At 43.5% G+C, this 22,500-nt stretch overlaps 2 protein-coding genes and 1 long non-coding RNA gene across 4 annotated transcripts in view; 1 reads left to right on the forward strand and 2 right to left on the reverse strand.

Moving 5' to 3' along the window:
- Positions 1-14,989, reverse strand: part of LOC134445714 (RILP-like protein 1) — a 30,823-nt gene extending 15,834 nt beyond the window's left edge. For both annotated transcript variants that reach the window (XM_063194761.1, XM_063194760.1), the window contains exons 1-2: positions 14,413-14,989; positions 13,111-13,258 (exon numbers count right to left, since the gene is read on the reverse strand). In XM_063194761.1, the coding sequence (XP_063050831.1) occupies positions 13,111-13,258; positions 14,413-14,700 (436 nt within the window). In that variant the 5' untranslated portion in view covers positions 14,701-14,989. The remainder of the gene's footprint in view (positions 1-13,110; positions 13,259-14,412) is intronic.
- On the forward strand, positions 2,347-5,860 carry LOC134445718 (uncharacterized). Its single transcript, XR_010034344.1, has 4 exons — positions 2,347-2,597; positions 3,524-3,615; positions 4,971-5,054; positions 5,216-5,860. It is a non-coding gene; the product is annotated as an uncharacterized LOC134445718 (long non-coding RNA).
- Positions 14,990-15,517: 528 nt separating the features above from the next.
- hip1rb (huntingtin interacting protein 1 related b) overlaps positions 15,518-22,500 on the reverse strand; it is a 62,948-nt gene continuing 55,965 nt past the window's right edge. The window contains exons 29-32 of the mRNA XM_063194764.1: positions 21,858-21,981; positions 21,040-21,101; positions 20,464-20,706; positions 15,518-18,949 (exon numbers count right to left, since the gene is read on the reverse strand). Of these exons, the coding sequence (XP_063050834.1) occupies positions 18,941-18,949; positions 20,464-20,706; positions 21,040-21,101; positions 21,858-21,981 (438 nt within the window). The 3' untranslated portion in view covers positions 15,518-18,940. The remainder of the gene's footprint in view (positions 18,950-20,463; positions 20,707-21,039; positions 21,102-21,857; positions 21,982-22,500) is intronic.

Here is a 22,500-nt window from a genome sequence, read left to right on the forward strand (position 1 = left end):
GGTCGCCGGCGGCGGGCCTGTTCACTAGTTGCTGAAAATACTCCACTACATCATAACAACATTGCTATGACAGTGCCGAGAGCCTTCAGTAACAGATTAAGACATAGCCATTACAATTTTGGTCACAGTAAGGTTATAACATAGGCTCTGCGCTAAGAGGTGAACAGCTCGTCTCAGACATGTTATCCCCATGATAAGCCCCCCTTAACGACTTGCTGCACAGATTCAAGCAAAGTCACAACAGTATATTCAGTATGACATGAATGACAGTATGACAGGAGTATGACATCTAGTCTCTCTGGTATACTAGATCATGTGGCATGTTGAGGCATGCACCAGCATGATGACACAGATCTATGGTCCACAGTAACCTACTGTACGTAGGGGCCATCTGCTATCTGAGACGTTAGATCCTCTTCACTGCTGTGCATTATCATTCAGCACAGGCCTTTCGGGACAGAAAGCTGGTGCACCTGCACCATGCAATAACAGCATAATACCTACGATTGTATGGATTGGAGGGACCCCTATCAATTCCACTGTAATGTGGCCTATTCCACAGCAAAGACATAACTTTTGTAATTGCCTAGTATAAGATTTTTGAGAGACGCGCTTAATAAATGCTCAAGTACTTACACCATATGCAATAGATAAACACACATAAGTCTGCCGGAACATGGTGGAAGGCTGACTCATTGACAGTAAATAGAATGGACGCCAAATCAACGCTATTTGCCATTCAACGCTTTGAAGCCAGATTTGGGAACATTCCAACTTACAGTCCACCTTAGCAACGCCAAACGCAGGTGCTGATTGGACAACAACAAGACTTCTAACTGTCAATCAAACCATGTTCTGATGCTCATTGGTCAATTTAACTTTTAATATCTCTCTAAAATAAAACATCACCACAAAAAATCACCACCCTGGTAAGTTGGAGAGCAAGGGGACCTACTAGTTGAGCGAAAAATGATCCCCCTGGAGTGGCATTTAAGGGAGATACAGGGTTTTATGTCTCTCATAGGAATGAATGGGATTTGGCCATTTTTTGGTCTTTTTGGGTCCAACCTTGGCTCCAACTTGGCTTCAACAATGAAATAGAATTTTGGCCTCCATTCTATTTACTCTCAATGGGCTGACTACTAGAATGATAACACTCCATAAGCTTCTACTCAGTCCATCCGGAAAAATCCACTTCTACACACACACACACACACACACACACACACACACACACACACACACACACACACACACACACACACACACACACACACACACACACAGAGAGTATCCGCAGTCTGCTGTGAGCAATGTGAGAGGCTGTCGTGATCAGCTAAGAGTCGAGGATCAAACGTAGGCTACCTCTGCACCTGACACCCCCCATAAGCTTTGCACGGCAAGCTCTAGCCCATCTCACGCTAACACACACACTTCAAATGCTTTAGGCTTTAAAATAACAGCCAGCAACAAATCATTAATCACAACTCTATTTTAGGAATTTTTCCTTCGCTTTAAATCGAGCGTTAAGGTTCCTGCAATATAACCCAGAGAGATGACCTTCAGTTAATTTCAGTTGGGTAAGGTTTTCAAGTAAGTAGGCTAGGGTGGTTAAAAGTATGTGGGTAAAAATGGTCAAAAACGGACATTTGGCGGGTTTTTCTGTAGATTTATGGCCATAGAAATCAATACAATCTGGTCCTCCAGACCCTCGTGTGAATTCACGCAGCAGAGCAGAACTACACAAGGGTCTGTCAAGACTAAGGCTAAAGGGGGATTCATACTAGTCGTGAGTGGTGCTAGTCTCCTTCATACTTCACTCACGACGATGGCGCGCGCCGTCACGTGACCTAAAATTTCGACACGCCCCCCGTCGTAAGCTCAAAATTCGGCGCGTGTCGCCACGTCGTGCACACGAGGATTTTTCTAACTTGTCGTGCGCCACCAGCGACCACGCAGATAGGCAGACAAAGCAGGAGTTGCGAAGAGAGGCCAGAAATAAGGCTACAACTACTGTAGGCTACTACAGAATGGATCCTGCATCATTTTGAGGATAATAAAATGTCAGAGAGTTATTTTATCTTCTCTCTTAAATGTTGTTCAGTGAAACAATTGTTTACTTTGTTCAGAAGCAGAAGCAGAAGCAGAAGGAGGCGATCTATTTATAAATTCTGCCGCCAGAACAATGCTCTCACATGGTCTTGGAATTATCTGGCAATGTAGGCTACAACAAAAAATATATGTTTCAATGTGGTAAGTCACAAGTCAGACGTTCAGTAGCCCTACAGCAGCCGTGTTTGGCTTTCTATTTTATACATCAGTAGAACTCACGCTGCGAGTGAGTAGTGTCTCGCTGCGGCCCGCGGGAAGGCGTGGCTATGACATCAGTCCCCGCCCATCAGGCACAGGTGCATTCTGGGATTGCTTAGCCCGATTGATGCCAGAACACAGGTCTGTGTGCCAGAAACGGTCATAGAAATAATCCCGTGGGTGAAATTCCGCCAAAATCGGATGATGGGGAGAGAAAGTGAAGAGAAAACATGCCACTCCGAGGATACCAATCTTCACGTTTTGTTTCATGAGGAAAATGACTAAAGGTGAGCGTTACGTTACAGTTATTTTCAGGGACAACAATGATGGCTCCTACCTAATTTAACTGCACATTGCTAAATTTAGCCAGACGCAGGCCACGTTCAATACCGGTATTTCTGATTAATAATGATGTACTTCGTGTCATTTGTGTTGTATTTCTCTCATTTGGCAATATCAAACTATATATTACAAATTTGTCAAATATATGGGAAGTTAGTTACTTCGCTGGCGCTAAGGATAACTGAGTGGCAATCATTTAGCCACTTAGCAACCATGTGGTGCAGATCCACTCGTAAACAAGGGATGCAGCAAGGTGAATACGACGTGACCATTGCTGGTTCTCAAATGGTGCACTTCTGCACTTCATTGTTTATTGTTCAGTGCATATGGCGTATTAATTGCGCACTGAAAGATAGTGCCAAAAGAGAACAGGCGCACCATCTGAGACACATAGCTCACGTGAGCTCAGAGGGCGCTACTAGTAGCCAACGCAGTCAAACAGAATTAGTAACCGTGCCAGAACTTCCACTGAGCTCTATCCTCCTTATTAAAAACATGTTTGGCTGTTGTTATAGAGTTGGGAAGGGCTATGTTGACTTGCACAGTAGACCTCCTGACTAGAATAGCCATGCGTTTGGTGTAGTAGCTTGCACAGACTAGCAGATGGCAAGGAAGAGAGGCAAGAATGCCCTCCCATTTGTTTTTGTTTCAGATAAACTGATATCATAAAATAACTGAACAATTCAAAGAACATGACTGGCTATAGTTAGTTGTGTGCCTAGTGTCAAAGTGGATATGGATTGTTTTGTATGCTTCTTTCATAAAAGGTAGAAAAGATGAAAGTGGACGAGTACTGTATAATAGACCAATTCTGTGCACATTTTTGAAATGGATTTGTTTTTCGTTTTTTTTCCCCTCTACATCCTACCAGGTTTCTTACAACAGATGGACCCAAGGGCCTGGATGACGGAAAACTCCAGAGAAGGGACCTTGAATTTCTCTCCATTAACCTAATCACACAAGGTTAACATTGCTTTCTCGCAATATTAGTATCACACAAGGTTAACATTGCTTTCTCGCAATATTAGTATTTAGGTTTAATGTGTAGTTGCATTGCTCATCAGTTACAATATGAACAATATTAGTCTGACTGGTAGCTTGCAGTGTAGAAATGTCATGATTTGACTGTCATTACGTTTGCATTGATGCAAAGTAGACAATAACTTGACATATTAATATGAATGCATCAGGGAAGAGATGTGTGTGGGAAATACTTTATTCTGATCGCCCAAATCATGAAAACACAACATGTCACAGAAGTGAGTGTACCCCTCACATTTCTGCAGATTTGTAAGAATATCTTTTCAGTGGACAATGTTTCACTTTGAAATTTCACTTTGACACAATGAATAGCAACCTGTATACAACTTGTACATCTGCTTTAATTTGTTGCTCACTCAAAAAAAAAAATACAGCCATTAATGTTTTAAACATTTACCCACAACACCAAGATAAACAAATCTGCTACCGGAGTTATCGGACTGTTGCAGAACTGTTAAATCAAGCATGCTATGGGATTTTAACATGGGATGTGCTAATTTTGGTGAGGTACATTTTGTGACATTAATGGCTGTATTTCAAATTATTTTCAGTGAAGCAATGTGGGGTTAGGTGTCCTTACTTAAGGGCACTGCAGTTATGGATAGAGGTGTAAGGGGGGTATTTGAACAACCCTCTGAACTTAAGACCACCTCCCTAACCACTAAGGCATAGGAGAATGTTCAATACATGGTTGTGCAGGCTACTCCCCATGTTCTATTTTTGTTGCTCTCATTTTTATTGTCTGTCTTTTATGCCCTGCAGGATATTGTGCCTGTTTGGGTAAGACAGCTACATGGTTTAACCAACAGGTGGCAGTATGAGACCAGATATACAGTAAAGACAACTGTGACTATTTTCAAGACTTCTGTATGTACTAGTCTAGGGGGAAATTATATGGCACTTAAGAAACAGAAGTGTCATTGGAGTTGTGATGGGCCGGAAAACAAAACATACCCTCTGTTAATGTGATGTAGCAAACGATTGTATGAGAGTTAGTATGATATATTGGCTTCGATTTCCCTTTTAATTTCATTACAAAATACTCTTGCACAGTTGACACCCATATCAACGAAAAGAAAAGACTGGAAAAGCATAAAGCTGACCACAGTCCAAAAACTTATTTTGTTCGGCTGCTATTCATTTTTTGTGTGTGTGATTTTGTTTGGCTGCTATTAATTCTTTGCTTTTTTGTACAGGTGGTACATGTGTATAATATATTATGATACGTATTTGTAGTAAATTTCTCTTGTCCTTTGACTGTCTATTTATTACAACAGATGAAGAGCCTCACTTCAGGATCTGTATAGCAGAGGAGGACGTGTAAGCTGTAAGGCGTTAAGTTCTGCCAGGAGGATGAGACGGTATTCAGCTCAATTATTCTCTTGCATTAACCAACCAATCACTGTTCTTGTTCTTAGGCACACCCTCTCCCTTGTATTCTCATTCATTTACCTAGAGCCAATAGGATGCCTGCCCGCTCATTTATAAACCCTCTGTCTATCTCTGCTCTTCCACTGACTAGAGTGCGCAGGTGCCGACGCCCCCACCGCCTCCACTTCAGCCTCCATCGCTGGCCGGTCCTCGTCCCATGAGGAGGCTCTGCGAGGTGTCCCTGCTTTTGACGCCTTGCCACCACAAGGATTGTGAGAACCACCACCTCCAGCCACCGTCACCATTTGGTCCCCGTCCTGGGGGGGTAGGGGGGTAGCCCCCCCCGGCTTACCCAACGGCAGGATATGCGCCCTCTTCATCTGAATTATTCAAAGCAGGCGGGGGCCTACGCCAAAGAGAATCACTACTGCATACTTCAGTGTCTCAATAAATATCTTAAACTTTAATTTGGTCTATCGAGTCTTTCATGGTAGAAGTGGAGCTTCTCCCTATTCCCCCTCCCACAAATCCATGAAAAATGCACTTTTATTGACTGTGGAATTGGACTGTGTAACTATTTTGTACACAAATGTTATATGACCCACTCTTGCACCTTTATTGCTAATCACAGCTCCTTGTCTACCTCTACTGCACTGCCACTTATATGACTGAATACTTAAAGCCCGGCCTCTGGACTGTACAACAAAGCTTTAGTAGTCTATGCGGATTGAACTGTGAATTACTATTGGTCTGGACTCTGTGCCACATGGCTCTGTCTGTAATTCATCTTATTCCTGTATACGTGTAACCCATCCTAGTTTTGTATTGATGACACAGCCTATTGTAAATACTAACCTGATTTGCCGTAGATTGTGTAGTGTTGTACTAGCAGTAGCACTTGTACTATATTATTACTTGATATATATTGCTTTTTTGTACATGGGGGCTGTTTCAAAACTACATCTCACTGGACTTGTATAGTAGTGGCAGTGTTAATTTTGCTGCAAATCTGTGCTGCTATGAGTGAAATGGTCACAAAGAACATTTTGTCTCAGGACTGTTTTAGTGTGCTTCCATTCCATGTTCCATTATTTTGCAAACTTACAGTATTCCTTTTGGACAATTAAACGAAATATCAAGTTTATAGTTACAACAGATATGTAGTTTGATATAGTTACATCGCGGCTCATTGAAATTGTGCTGCCTATTGCCAAATTTCATCTTGAATATTTATTTGATCTTGAACACTGCTATGTAATAGACTAATATAACTAATAAATTAATAGTATGGCCTACAGTAAGATTTGCAGATAAAGATAGGCATCTTTGCATCATAAATGTAGCCTACATACATTATGTAAATTTACATCACTAGTCTATCTGGAAAGTCGAATTGGCAGACGTGGGGAAGATCCATCTTTTCGTGTATTGAAAGTGCATTTTTTCCTAGTCATAATGAACTGAAGAATTTGATGGTGGTGGTAAGTGAAAAAGGGAACCTTTGTAAAAGGAAAGCATAAATTATTGAAATGAATTACTAAGAATATAACACACTGCGCCTTTAAATTATTTTTGTAACAATTAATTGGGTAGGCCTAATGGTGTAAAAGATGTTTGTGATGGGGAAGAAAATATGCCATTGGTAGCTAACCATGATTTTAAATTTCTTTACAAATGCTGACATAGCCTAAAATGTCATACTGGATTAAGTTTCCTTTTATTAAAACTAGTCATACGTTAAATGCGTGCAAAGTTGTGTGATGCTTTAACAAGTGCTTAATAAAAGCACAAAAATGTGATATCAGCTGTGATTTCAGAGTGGTTTTAGCGATCAAAATACCTACGATACTGCCCTTGTCTTGGATGTGCGGGCTTGATAACGAATGAATGTAGTCAGAGAAAGAAGTTTAGCCACAGACCTCTATGTGTTGCGCGATCAAAATGCATACAATCCCAGAATGCACCTGTGAGTGATGGGCGGGGACTGATGTCATGGCCACGCCTTCCCGCGGGTCGCAGCGAGAGGTACTTGCTGCGAGTTGCGAAAAATACTGCCGTTTCTCTCATGAACAGCAGAGGGCACTTCCGACAATGCGAGCAAGGCGCTTTTGAAGTATGAATAGTCTGTCGCAAGTGATGACGTCATTAATGGTTCTCGCGCCACTCGCGACAAAGTGCGCACGTGAAGTATGCAGAGCCCTTAAAGGGATGGTTCGGAGTAGAATCACCCTAATGCCATTTGAACCGTGACACCCATCCACCTTTACACCCGAAGTGTTTTCTGCCGCAGGCTTACATCAACAGAGTTGCCGTGTTATTCGATGTTTATTCCGGTTAGCTTGACTCAAGCGCATATGGATACTGGGCACCGTCTCCAAACTTTCCCCACAAAAATAACATGTCATGACACCAAACTTCTGCAGTAGCACAAATATGGTCTGTACTCACGAAACGAAGCATTTGGAAGTTTGGAAATAGTCCAGGAGTTTATTATTATCAACACAAGCCGAATAGCTTCTCTGCTGCTAAAGCTGCGCCAACGTTACTTCCGTCATATGAGACAAGCCCGTAAAAGTCTTCAACAAACTTCCAGACGAGAGTGTTAAAAAAGTTTTCACTGAATTGTGATTAAGGCTTATATTTTCAAGGAAATACTTAAAAGATATTTCAAATCTTACCTACTATCAATTAGACAATGATTTTCGTTATCAATACTGATGCTGAATTCACTTTTCATTGTGCATATTATGAGCTTCGTTGAGGACTCTTACATGCTTGTCTTAGATGACGGAAGTAACGTTGGCGCAGCTTTAGCAGCAGAGAAGCTATTCGGCTTGTGTTGATAATAATAAACTCCTGGACTATTTCCAAACTTCCAAATGCTTCGTTTCGTGAGTACAGACCATATTTGTGCTACTGCAGAAGTTTGGTGTCATGACATGTTATTTTTGTGGGGAAAGTTTGGAGACGGTGCCCAGTATCCATATGCGCTTGAGTCAAGCTAACCGGAATAAACATCGAATAACACGGCAACTCTGTTGATGTAAGCCTGCGGCAGAAAACACTTCGGGTGTAAAGGTGGATGGGTGTCACGGTTCAAATGGCATTAGGGTGATTCTACTCCGAACCATCCCTTTAAGGCTTCATCAGGTCTAAATTTCACATGGGGGATGTTACATTACATTACACTTACACTTACACTTAGCTGACACTTTTGATGCAAAGTGACTTACAGTTATTTTTTACAGAGTATTGGTTACAGGCCCTGGAGCAGTATGGGGTTAGGTAGCCTGGCGACGACATCCATGTACTCCACCCAAAGATTTTGGCTCCGCACATTGTCTGGCAAAAGCCTCGAGCTCGGTTCTCTCAGTGTTTAGCCAATCAGCAAACAGTTGAGAGTGGTGATGGAGAACTCACCCGCGAGCTCCGTTACTGATTGGTTATGGTAACTATATTCACATTTTCGTTTTGTTATTTGTATGGTTTTGCAGCGCTATAACGTAACATGCATGCTAATAAAGCACTATATGGGTTTTAATTTGAGTTTGGAACTTCGATTAATTTAAATGATAGAGTAAGATCAGACCATCTCCCATCCTCCACGGAGACGGATTCCTCATGGCTTTTGCCAGACTGATTGACGTCAACAGAGTCAACAGTTGGCTATACACCCAGGCTAGGGGTTAAGTGCCTTGCTCAAGGGAACCATGGAATGCAGTAGGGAGTGGAAGGGTGGGATTGAACCGGCAAGCTTCTGATCCATCTCCTTAGCCATTAGGCCATGGCTATAATACATTAAAAGTCATTCATGGACATGCAGAACCACCACACCCTTTTCACATGACAAGGGGTCACATGGTTACCTGATTCCTACCATCTGATATGCTTTCGCCAGCTTTGGAGCCAGCTCAAACTTTTGCCAAATCCGGTCGGAAGAAACGCAAACACATCCTCGCCGCCAACAAACGCCTTAAGCGCCGTCATTTGTTCGTATTTCAATGCCTGAACATTTGGAATACAAGACAATACCGTGGAAATAGCCGAATCCATTTCAGCGCACTGAGTACTAGTACTACAGCGCGCTGCCATGTTTGTTGTGAAGTGAAGACTACACTGCTGTCGCTAATGCTTTACATCACATCCGCCCATAACTCCGCCCATCCATTCAAAATCCCACCCGCGATTCATGATTGGCTGTACACATTTTCCAACTCCAGCGGTCTCACTGCTATTCAGATGGGGTAGTGAGGCATGGGAACGCCCCCGCGTGACGTAGCCGAACGCAGCCAGATGATGTGAATCAGGTTAGTCACATGGTACTTGGTCTGAGAGTCGTTGCTTAGGGTGCTTTCTGGGGATTGACATTGGCACCTCTCAACAGGCCAAATGCTTGTTAAACTTGGTTGTGGCTACTAGCTTATTCTTTGATGTGACCAAGCACAGTAGTTGCATCCATTATTTGAAAAAATGCAACAATATTCTAAAGGTAAAAAAAAAGTGATTAACAAAAGTCAGACACAGAAAGGCTAAATGGCTAGTGAGTGACTCGGGAAAACCACTGGCAACAGTGGCCGGTGAGCAAAAAAAGCTAACGCCAAGCCCTGGCACTGTTTTCATATCCAGCAGTTGGATTAGGTGTTGCCATGTGCATGAAAACTATGACCACACACTCCACACTCCACACTGCCTGGCTGACCTCAACAGGTTCAGGGAAAGCTAATGGTAAATCCAGAGCTCTCCATAGAGGAGGCCTATACTGCCCTACAAAACAAGAATGCAGTAGCTCAGATTTTGGCAAACTGAAAAAAAAGGCTTCAAAGTGTCCTATATGGCCTGACAACTGTGTTGTCGATAAAGTGGTGGTGACACTTCCTTGTAATACTTTTTTTAGGATAGAAATTGAATGCACACAAACCCCCCGAAAAAACAACATTTATGTGTCTTTTTGCCACAAAAAAATGGAGTTACTGCGTTCTTGGCTGGTATTACTGCCACAAAATGGAGTTACTGCAGGAGTTACTGCGTTCTTGGCTAGTATTACTGTCTACTCCCAAACCATTCCCATTGGAAAGTGCAGCAGTAACGCACCGACTTACTGCGTTTTTGTTTTGCACGACGTAACCTTTAATCCAACACAGCAGTCATTTTCATTTTTGCACTTTCAAAATGATTTTTCTCTAAAACGGGACGATATTGGAGCACCATTTTTTGACACAAGACAAACAAGGTAGTTTAAAGCCCATTTCCGATCTAAACTCAATTTCGACCATTTTTGAGTTACTGCATTCTTGTTTTGCACGGCAGTATCCTACTGTAGGTCTTTGCATTACCAGAGGAATGTGCACTTTCACTCCCCTGGCTTTGTCATCATCTTTGCCAAAACTTGCTCTGCAGCTCTCTACAACAGTGATTCTCAAACTGTGAGCCCTGAAGGTATTTCAAGTGGGCCTTGAAATCATTTTCCAAAAATAATAATCATATTTTGGTGTGTGTTGCTGTTGATTTATTTGAGTTTTATTCTTTGTTTTTTTTTTTTATTGGGTCAGAGGTGGGCCCCAAACATTTTTGACAATTTTGAGTGGGCCCCAGTTTGAAAAAGGTTGGGAACCCCTGCTCTACAATGACAAACTCATGTGATAGGTCTGACTGGATTTGGGGAAAGTGTGATATTTGTAGTACTTGAAGTATTTGAAGTATTACATGACATGAGTAAGTATTTGTGAATGTACTCTTTGGTAGTTGTTGTTTGGTCACTTGTTGAAAGGAGCTACAGAAACGTGCCAGACAGTCCAAGAGAACACCAGAGAAAGTGGATCTAACAAGAAGCGTCATTTTGTTTGTTTTCTGGTATCCACTTTATGTCGGGTGAACGCCCCTTTAGGAGACCTTCAGTTAGGAGACCTTCAGAGTCCTGAGGTTGAGAATCAATTAAGTCCCCTTAGCGCTGTAGATGGCGGTAGCGCACGTCTTGTACAAACACCTCAAAAGAGAAGAAGAAGTAGGGGACAACGCCCCCTTAGGAGACCCAACTTGAGCACACGCTTTTGTATTGAGTGGGCGTGTTTTGCGATATCTTGCTCTGATTCAGTATTTTTGTTTACACTCTGCGAAATAACTTCATTGAATTACAGCAATGTCTTGATCACCTGACGAAGATCCAGGGTGAGACGTTGCCGTTTTAATTGAATGAACTTTTTGGAGCTTATTTTGCGAAGTGCTGATGACCTACCTTCTTGGAAAGTACAGTTTGGTAGAAAAACAGTAAAGGTGAATTGTGCGAGGAGGCACTCTTCTTCAGTGTGAGTTGTTGTTGCACGGCAGGCAGTTGGTGAGTCAGGAGTCAACATCAGTTTCTCATGACTGACCTGCCTGCCTGCTGCAGATCTCACTTGATATGTACTGCCATCACATGACGAGCAGGAGCAGGGGCAGGAGCCTTCCCTCTGCTCAATTAGCCTGTTTTTACATTTCAGAGGCACTCCTCCAACCACACACACACACACACACACACACACACACACACACACGACCACATGCATGCACTCTCACACTTACAAACACATACACGCATTCATGCATGCACTCACATACATACATACACACACACACACACACACACACGACCACATGCATGCACTCACACTCGCAAATATTCATATACGTATGCGCTATACTCACGCACACACACACACGCACACATAAATGCACTCTCAGTCACAAATACTCATTCATGCATGCACACACACACACACACACACACACACACGCACACACACACACGCACACACACGCACACACACACGCCCAGCTTAAAATTTGCCTTGCATAGAGTATCCAGTCCCTCGTATCCCCACGTAGCCTACTCTATTCTCTTGCTTCTATTCTCTTGTTGTCTCTTCTATTCTTGTCATCTTGCTGTCACACGTGCAGTGCAGTGCACACACACACAAAACAAAACACTGTCACACTTCAGAATGCAGCGCTGCCTGCGTGCCTCATATTCATATCTGTCTATAAGGTTATGATGTGTGGCTGGCTTGACAGCTCGGGAAAACATGTGGGTCAAAGCAGTCATGTCGCCTCGAATGAGTGTCATGTCACACACACACACACACACACACACGCGCACACACACACACACACACACACACACACACACACACACACACGCACACACACACACACTATCGGGTTACAAGCCAGCACTATACACTGTGCTGCTTAAACACCAACTGAAGAAAAATCAAGGTAACGCGTTGTATACTGTAGATGTTTTGTGCTGCGTCCTGCACTTTTACGAGTCTGCAATTTTGCAAGTTTGTGTAATTGAAGGGATTGTAGTTTTGAAATGGCAGTGACTGCAACACTACTTTAGGGCACTGCCAAAATAAATAGTCGTTGTAAAATACAAATCTAATCTGTAACACTTTCTATAAAGCCTATATCTATAGCGAATTATGAACACATGTATAACAACTTATAATGCGCTTCATAATCACAGTGCATTATGACTACACTCATAACGCTTCAGGATGGAGTATATCAACAGTCATGAATAACTATAAATCGAGCTCACAATGCATTATACGTCTTAGGGTGTTTTGAGTGCTCGTGAATGGTTATAAACTACAGGCAGTGAAGGAGCTTATAATACATTATAACTGTCTTAATGCACTATGATTAGTTATGATGCGCATTATAAGTTGTTATAAATGCGCTATAGATATGGGCTTCATAGAAAGTGTTACCATCTAATCTAATCTAATGTGTGTGTGTCTCCCTACCTTATCGCTGAATACAGTCCTGGTTTTATAGGTGTTGTTCCGCAGTGCCAGACTGTGTGTGTGTGTGTGTGTGTGTGTGTGTGTGTGTGTGTGTGTGTGAGTGTGTGTGTGTGTGTACCTTACTGTATATGGTCCTGCTCCACAGGATTGCCCCGCAGCACCAGGCTACATGTGTGTGTGTGTGTGTGTGTGTGTGTGTGTGTGTGTGTGTGTGTGTGTGTGTGTGTGTGTGTGTGTGTGTGTGTGTGTGCCTGCCTACCGTCCTGTTGTATTCGGTCCTGCTCCTCAGGGTTGTCCCGTAGTGCCAGGCTGCTGCTCAGGCTCTTGTTCTGGGCCTGAAGCTCCGCTATCTGGGACAGCAGCTCCTGGCTCTCCCCTCTCCACACATCTTCCACCAGCTCCAGCTCCTGACACACACACACACACACACACACACACACACACACGCACACACACACACACACGCACACGCACACACACACACGCACACACACACACATACACAAATAAAACCTCTCCGAAGCAAGCATCAGACACTTGTGGACATGCACTACACACACATACACGTCCACAAAAACATACACGTCCACTGGGGGTACATTGGAGCTGATTCTACTTGGGCCCACAATTTGCTGCTACGCCCCTGCACACACACACACACACACACACACACACACACACACACACACACACACACACACACACACACACACACACACACACAGCAGTAGCCTGCTTTCTTGGCCTGTTTGTAGTTTCAAACTAGTCTTCGCTGTAATGTTATGAATACCTTGCGTCTTCCGAACTGCATATGGCATCATAAATTATGACAAACTCTTCGGCTTGCTTTTGCAGCAGTGTTCCTGTGAGAGTTTTCTATTGGATGACGCCCCTTTCCCAACCCAAGCTGCCTATGTTCCATTTTCCCTGCACATCTGTGATATTAAATCAATTCTGTCAAACACTGGACTGGACCAAGGCCACACACACCCACCCAAATCACACAAAAGCAATGGGACACTGTGTCCCCCCCCCCCTACTACACAACATGGTGGTGAGCAGAGTGTTTTGCGATGCAGTAGTTTATCTGTACCACACTCACACGGCCACATCTGCAGGACATTTTAACACACAACCCCCAAGGACTACACAGATGCGCAAATGGCCATTGCAGCAGTACTTTGGACATACCCAAAATAATGTACTTATTATTTTTCCTGATTCCTCTTCTCTCCAATAGGCATGGACATACTTTCATTACGCAGTCATAGTTATGTGAAACGAAGTAATTAGTAGGTCAATCATATATTTAGTAAGCGGATGCGGCAGTACCCCAGCAGTTTTGCGTCGATACTGTAACCTGAATATAGAGCTATGTCTACTAGGCGCGTTAAGACTACCCCAATGGAGGTAACAGATTAATGTAAATCACAGATGTTGAAATGTAACCAACATCCATCTGTTAAAGTTTAACTGCCACCTCTGAAGCATGAAGGACACTAGCAGTCAAAACATATCGCCTGCTCTACCTGCCCCGTGCGTGTTTGTAGGGTAAACAAACCTTTTGGTGCCTTTTCTCACGTTCCAAGCGATCGCGTCTCTCCAGTCGCAACCGTTCCAGTTCCATGCGCAGCTCCTCGGTCTCCGCGCTCATGTTGTTGCGACCCACGAGCACCTCCAGAATCTCTAGAACCCGCACTACCTTTGGCATGATACGGGTCAGGGACTCGCAGCCGTACTGATCGATTATTCTCTCGAACTCCTGGCCCATCACGGCGGCGATGTCGTAAACATCCATGATAGTGAGATCCGCTGGGTTTTTCTCCAGCGCCTTCCCACAGTTATCCATGGCTACTCGCGAACAACAAAAGTCACTTTTTAAAAACTCATACACGAGACGTAACGATGTGGCCACGAGCGCATACGCGGCACTGACATTCAAATGTCAGCGTTTAATCCAACAGGAAGACTCAGGACGGTTTTACCTGTTTTTCGAGTTCGGAGTGAGGAGGTTAATGGGAGTCCCAAGGCCATTTTCGCCCACGTTTAAATTCATTCGCGCCGCGACTTGCACATTGCGAATCGCAACAAGTTCGCCAACTTGTGCTCTGACTAGCGCAGTGGCTCCAGATCCGCTGGCTCTCACATACGCTTGGCTGCCAGATAGAACACACTGTACTGCGCATGTCTATAGTGCTTAAAGCTGAGGTGAGTGTTGCCAAACAGCTGTGTAATTACCATGCAGTAGCCTGTCTACATAACAGACAAACACAGGGGTAAGGTTTTGCTTGGAAAGTGGTGGGGTATACTACTATTGCATTATATTTGTGGAAAGTGGAGGGGACAAGCTAGGTTCTTTTCAAAAGTGGCACAGCATGGACATGTCCCCACCATCCACACCTAAAATTACACCCATGCAGACAAGCAATCCTCAAAAGGCAAACTAAAGGATACAGACACATTTAACACAATAGTCATTTTCTACTGCTCTATCAAAATCTTCTGAGGATTTTTTGATAATTCTGGACAATAATAATCCTCTGTCCAGTAAAACGCATAGGCCTACCTAAGTTGGCTGAAAAAAATGAGTGTGTAGTCAACCAAATGCTCCAGATAAAATACTATGCAGCAATATTATGAAAAACAACAGACAATACCCAAATGTATTCCTTCATAAACTTTTATTGTTCATTTGACGTGTACATTTATTTTATTTCAGGATATCACAGTCTAAAATATATTAATATAATTTCAGTATATAAAGACATGTTTTCTTAGAAAGACACGAGGAGTGAAACACAAAAAAAGGAAAAGAATATCCATTATCATTTATATGTATATGTATATGTGACCCCTTTCCGAAAGAGAGATAGGCACCTAACTTTAAAAACAAAAGGCCCCGGACAGCTAAGAGTTCCCTCAGTAGACATGCACAGCATTTCTAGCAGTTTCCAGTGCCACAGTCACCCCAACCACAGACACCCATATATATCCATAATACACCAGATCAAACAGAAACAAAAAATACATTTTTAAAAGCATTTTGATGATACACACACCTACAGCTTTAAAGGGTTTTGGGGACTTTGTTTTTTTTTAAAAGGTGGATGTGGCTGGGCGATTTGTGATTGATTGGTTTTGATTCAGTCATGCAGACTAACCAACGTGTGCAGAGTACAACACTCCAGTTCCATAACTGTGTGTGTTGTTTTAAAAAAAAGCAAAACTGCCACACAGGACCAACTTAAAAAGAAATTCCCTTAATTGTTTAAGATAATGCAATGATGCCATTCGCCATACATGGCACTATTGAGTTAAAATAAATTGACCTTCATATCTTACTGATCCAACTTCACTTAATTCCACACACACATTATTGACACACATGTTGCATAAAGTTAAATCCATTGCAACATCTTCCCTTCATTTGCTTCTTAGATTGATTTAAGTTTGACTTGATCCCAAGGGCATTATGACCAAACATGGCTACGTTGGTTCTGTGTAGAATTTAGCTACAACATGGTATGCTATTTGTTAGAGTAATCAAGAGACACTACACTATGGTGATACAGCATGATAAAGGTCAGAGAGTCAACACTATACTCTAAAGGGAAGTCTACCGTGACCTATACGTACACACACCTGCACTGCAGAGTTATGTGGCAATTCAATCATTCAATCAATGTCATTATCAATATTATTATTATTATTATTATTATTATTAAGTCTCTGTGATATCAGTACAAGCGACTGCCAACCCCCACACAGGAGCATACGAGGAGCAGGGGAACAGTGAGAATATGACATAAAAATAACAAACAAACAAACAAACATACTATTCATATTTAAAGGTCTCATGTAAAGAGAGAAAGGCACATTGTTTCCCCCCATGTTTTTTTCCACTTTTAAAATCTTAATGCTAAAAATACACAGGAGATCAATGGGCGGATTCCAGAAAGCAGGCTCAGCTGAACTCATCAAGTCAGAGCAAGCGGTACGCCACTAAACAGGACAAGGGACAGCCCTGTGCCTGGCTCTTTTACTCTGTTGGGAAAACGAGGTCTCTGTGTGAGTGCAGAGAGGAAAAGATGGTCTGTGCCGATGGCTGAAGAGCTAGACAAGCAAAAGCCATACCAGGAAGCCCCCCACCCAACACAACACAACACAACAACACTGCATGACAACAGAACTGGGGAATGTTCTAGAACTGGGGGGAGTGATCCAGAACTGGGGGGAGTTCTAGAACTGGGGTGAATTCCAGCCAGGCAGGCAGGCTGTGCATGATTACTGACCTAGATCACAGCAAGCTGCAAATCACCTAGTAGCAGAGGCAGGGCCCAGACATAATTTAGCAAAGAGAATGAATTCATTAGGGTCTTCTATTAGCAGATTTACCAAACGCACTTAGTGAATCTTAGCTAGGTTTCTCCCTGGGGTGCCAAATCAGAAAACTGTACAAGATATCGAATGACTCTGTAAAAACTACAGTGCCCGTCACAACTGCCAGCTTACAAATTAATGATTATGGACGATTGTACTCTGGACTGTTGAAAATACATGACTTACTTTGAAGTTAACTTCCACAGGATAGCCACTGAACCATCCTCTCTGGAATAGCCACCACCCTGACCCTGAATCTCATCTCAGGCTGTTGGTGCAGTGTCTACCTACAGTCACCGCAGATCAATCATAGACCCTCATAGTTATATATATATATATATTTGATATGATATCTATACAGTATAAAGATATATATGCCTCCCTGAATGAATATATTAATGTGTGGATTTGTGCTGTAGATTAGACAATAGAAACAGACAACAAAAACACAGGCGCAAATCCTGATATGGAACTAGAACACGAGAACTAGAACACGTATCCTCTACAGAATGAAAAGGAAGCAGGAGAGGACGTTGAGGACGTCTGAGGCCAGCCGCACATTGGCTCCGAAAGCACTGCGCCGCACTTTCGCTTCCGACGTAATTCGGACCCCCAAACCCAATTTCACACGAACATAGCATTGAGAGTCAAGGGGCGACGCCGACAAAATAGAACTCGCCTCTAATTGCTATACGACATCCGCGAATGTCCGCGGACATCGGCGCCAGTGTGCGTGGTTCTATTGAAAACAATGGAATCGAACTTTTGCGGAGCAGTGCTCAGCACTTTGTCGGAGCCTATGTGCGGAAGCCCTGAATCGGAAATATTCACAAATTCACCAAGTAGTGTAATATGTAGGCCACGGAGCAGTGTTCCTAAACGCCCTAAAAGTACTGCAAACTGAGCGTACCTTATAGTGAAGCAAGTGAACATTTGCAATTGATATGAATGATGTGAACCTCCGTGATTTTAAGTTTTCTGGGCGAAAAAAAAAAGGCTTGTCCTGAGTGGCCCAACTGCGATGTGTGACAGTGAGGGATGGAAGGGAGTGACAGAGAAAGGGAATGAAAGGAGGAGAAAGAAAAACAAAAGAAGAGAAAGGAATGTGGGATTCTAGAATGTGACGGTCTGGGGGAGGCAGAGGTGCAGCATATGAGCCCACACAAAAACAAAAAAACTATATCAGAGCAAATGCAAACAAAACAATCAAAATAGTCACACACTAACGCAAACCGCATCGAATACAGAAATAACAAAGACAATCAAAAAACCCTTTACAGTGAATTCAGTGACATTGCCTCCCCTGTTGCTTTCCCTTCATCATCAGATATTGCAGGAGGTACAGAAAATAAACATTTGTTTGTGTTTGTTTGTCGAAATTCCCTTTTGTCAAAACAGAAAACGTAACAGTTCAGACATAAACAAAGACCGAGATAATATGAAAAAAAAGGAGATAAATAGATTTTCTGGAGGCAGACAACGAGGTCCTTCCATCAACCGGATGGGGAATGGAGAAGTGGAAGGAGAAGGAGGAGGATGGGGAGGAGAGTGGGAAGGAGAAAAGGATGGATCTGTCGAGAAGGAGTAATAAGGAGGAGGAGGAGGAGGAGGAGGAGGAGGAGGAGGAGGAGAGGAGGCAGAGGAGTATTTGAGTTCCTTTGTTGGAGTTCATCATCGGTGTCAACATGGACCTGGGGTCTTGCACCGTCTTACCTAAACTGGAGAGCAAAGAAGAGACACATTTAGAAACACATGCGGTATTAGTGGTCACAACTGGTACTGCAGGCATCATACAAATATTTTTAAGCCTAGTTCACCCTCTAGAGGCAAGAAGAAATCACCTTAAAATAGTGTGCATGCACGTGCCACTGTGTGCATTTGTACAGTGAAAGGGCACTCTGTTTGTGTGTGTGTGTGTGTGTGTGTGTGTGTGTGTGTGTGTGTGTGTGTGTGTGTGTGTGTGTGTGTGTGTGTGTGTGTGTGTGTGTGTGTGTGTGTGTGTGTGTGTGTGTGCGCATGTATGCATGCAGATGTGTGTGTGTAAATAAGTGATGTGCAGGTTTTGTGGAATGTGCATTATCTGTAGCCAGGCTGCGCCCTCCTAGTGACGCAACACCTTCGGCAGCGTTGCTTCTAGATCGAGTCTCGATTGCAAGTCTATGATAATCAGGAGGCAACATTATCTGTATCCTGCACACCTTAATTCCCCATAATATTAATTACATATCTCAACTTAACTACTCTATCTACATACATGCATAAATGGGGAGGGCAGACGGGGCAAACGTCCGGATCGACACTCGCGAGGGTACGGCACCATCACAAAACCCTGCCCCCCGTAAAATATTATACAAAGAAAAGAGAAATGACGCCACTCCTAGTTACTAAAGACTTCAGTCTTAATTGTTGGGGTGATAAACTCAAATTCACAACAGGCCAAAATCAAAATCTGGGATGAAGTTGTGGGCGGAATTCAATATTTATTCAAAAATGCACTGAAATTGTGCTTACAGTATACACACTTAATACAACTAAGGCAAATAACACATTCCAACCACATATTGGTACTCCTGGTACACTAACCTGGACCCACTCATAATTCTTGTGATGCGCAAATTTCCCTAAAGTCATATTTTCAAATGTGTATTACAGTCGGCCACATATACCATTAATTTAGAAAATATCTCGAGGTCCAAATTTGGCCGCCTGGCCTGAGTTTGACACCCCTGCTATAAAGTAACTAGTGCCTCTTTTCCACTGCCGGTTTCCTGGTAGGCCTTCAGCTCGACACAGCGCGACTCGCCCGCCACTTATTGCTCTTCGATTGAGCTGTGTCGTGTCCCATTGCAAACCAGAAAGTGGCGGCCAAGTCGCGCTGTGTCGAGTTGTAGGCCTTCCAGAAAACCGGCATTGGAAAAGAGGCATAAGAGTCTAAAGTAACTAGGACAGCTGGCCTCTGTCTTCTCTTTAGGATTACCAACTGCATAAATGACTGTAAATACAACAGTAAAAGGAGAGGGCCCTGTTGTGGCCAAACGGTAGTGCACTCTTCTACCATGTGGCTGTCCGAGGTCCGAGGTCCTTTGCCTTGCCCTTCCCCATCTCTCACCCCACTCACTTCCTGTCACCACCTTCACTGTCCTATCATAAATAAAGTCAAAAAGACCACAAAAAAAATAATAATAATAAATAAAAAAAGAAAGAGAAATAGAGATGGAGGGCCACAACTCACTCCAGCCTTGGGGGGCACGTTGGGCTTGCTGGCCAGGGCGGGCTTCTTGAACAGGGCTGGCTTGGAGGGTTTGGGTGAGGAGGGGGCCACGGGGTTGGGGGAGGGGGCGCGCAGGCCGTTGTTGTCCCCCGCGGCGGCGGCCGCGTCCAGGGGCACCCCGTAGTGCTCGTAGTGCTTCTTCCGCAGCTCGCCCAGACGCAGACGCTCGTTCTCCAGCTGGGACTCCAGCTCCAACACCTTCACCTGGGGACACACACACACACACATGGGACAAGAGGTTACACATACACATTCATAGGAGAGGAGGTTACACACACACACACACACACACACACACACACACAAACACACACACACATTCAGAGGAGAGGAGGTTGCACACACACACACATCCATAGGAGAGGAGGTTACACACACACACACACACACATTCATAGGAGAGGAGGTTACACACACACACACACACACACACACACACACACACACACACACACACACACACACACACACACACACACACGCACGCACGCACGCACGCACACACACACAGATTGATGATGTGTGTGAGTGAGGTACCTGTGACTCCATCTCCTCCATCTTGAGTTTGATGAGGGACAGGCCAGAGAAGTCCATAGTGTCTACAGGGGACCAGACAAACACAATATTAACATCCGCAATGACAGACATGGACACACTCACTCACACACACACACACACACACACTGACAGACATGCGCACGCGCACGCACACGCACACGCACACGCACACACACACACACACACACGCACACACACACACACACACACACACACACACACACGTTGTGCTGTCTTGAACAAAGTTACACACACACAAATATGCGCGCGCGCACACACACACGCACACACACACACACTTTGAACAAAGTTACAGATGAGCAAACATGAACGTGCACACATGCACACACACAATACGTGAAAGTTGCAAAACACAAATATGCACATCTTGAACGAAGCTACACACAGGCAAACACACACACACACATACAGAAATACACAAACACACACGCATACAAACACATAGACAGACACACACAGAAAGTGACACATTAATGCACATATCTTGTTCTACTCTAAAACGACGACAAGATACTGCATAGTGACGTAACGTAGGCCTATTTTGACACATTATTCAAACATTTAATAGCCTGATAGTAGAAGAAAACCCTGAACCTGTAACACTTTCTGAGATAAGAATAACCTAATGGCTAATTATTATCAATGCTTTTATTTTTGCAAACTCTGTCAAGCCTGAAATCAGGCATGGAGCCTGAATACCATCAGCCCTGACACACACACACACACAAACACACAGACGCGCACACACACACACACACACACACACACACACACACCTTTCTCCTCCAGGTGCTCCTGTCCCGTCTTGGTGGAGGCCACCACCTTGGCTGCCATCTCGTTGACATGGCGACTGGCCTGCTGCAGCGAGCCCAGCTTCTTACTGTTACGGTCCGCTTTCACCTACACACACACACACACACACACACACACACACACACACACACACACAGATTATAGTACACAGGTATACGTGGCCTCAAAACAAAACAAAAAAAACTGAAAATAAGTCCAAAAGTACTGCAAAAATGCACTGCAGTGCAATGTGATGTCAGCGAATTCAAATGCAGTACAGTAATATAATTAATGTATAGCAACAAAATGTGATTTAAATATAATACAGTTGAAGTGTTATGTAATTTAGTGATGTACTGCAAGTACACTGTATTTTGCAGCAATCTAATGTATTGAAATTGTGGTGCAGCGTTGTCTAATGTATTGAAAATTAGTGTTAAAGTTAATGAAAAAATAGTGCAATATACAACATCTTGGATGCAGCCACCAGCGGTGCAGTGCTGGCTGTAATATATAATACAATGTGGTATAATAATGTAATTGTAATGTGATGTGGTCTGAAGTGTGGTGTAATGTCCCAACCTCGGATGCTGCCAGTGCCACCAGTTGTGCAGTGCCGGCAGTGAT

The sequence above is a fragment of the Engraulis encrasicolus genome, chromosome 3 (assembly GCF_034702125.1).
Source record: "Engraulis encrasicolus isolate BLACKSEA-1 chromosome 3, IST_EnEncr_1.0, whole genome shotgun sequence".
NCBI classification, from domain to species: Eukaryota; Metazoa; Chordata; class Actinopteri; order Clupeiformes; family Engraulidae; genus Engraulis; species Engraulis encrasicolus.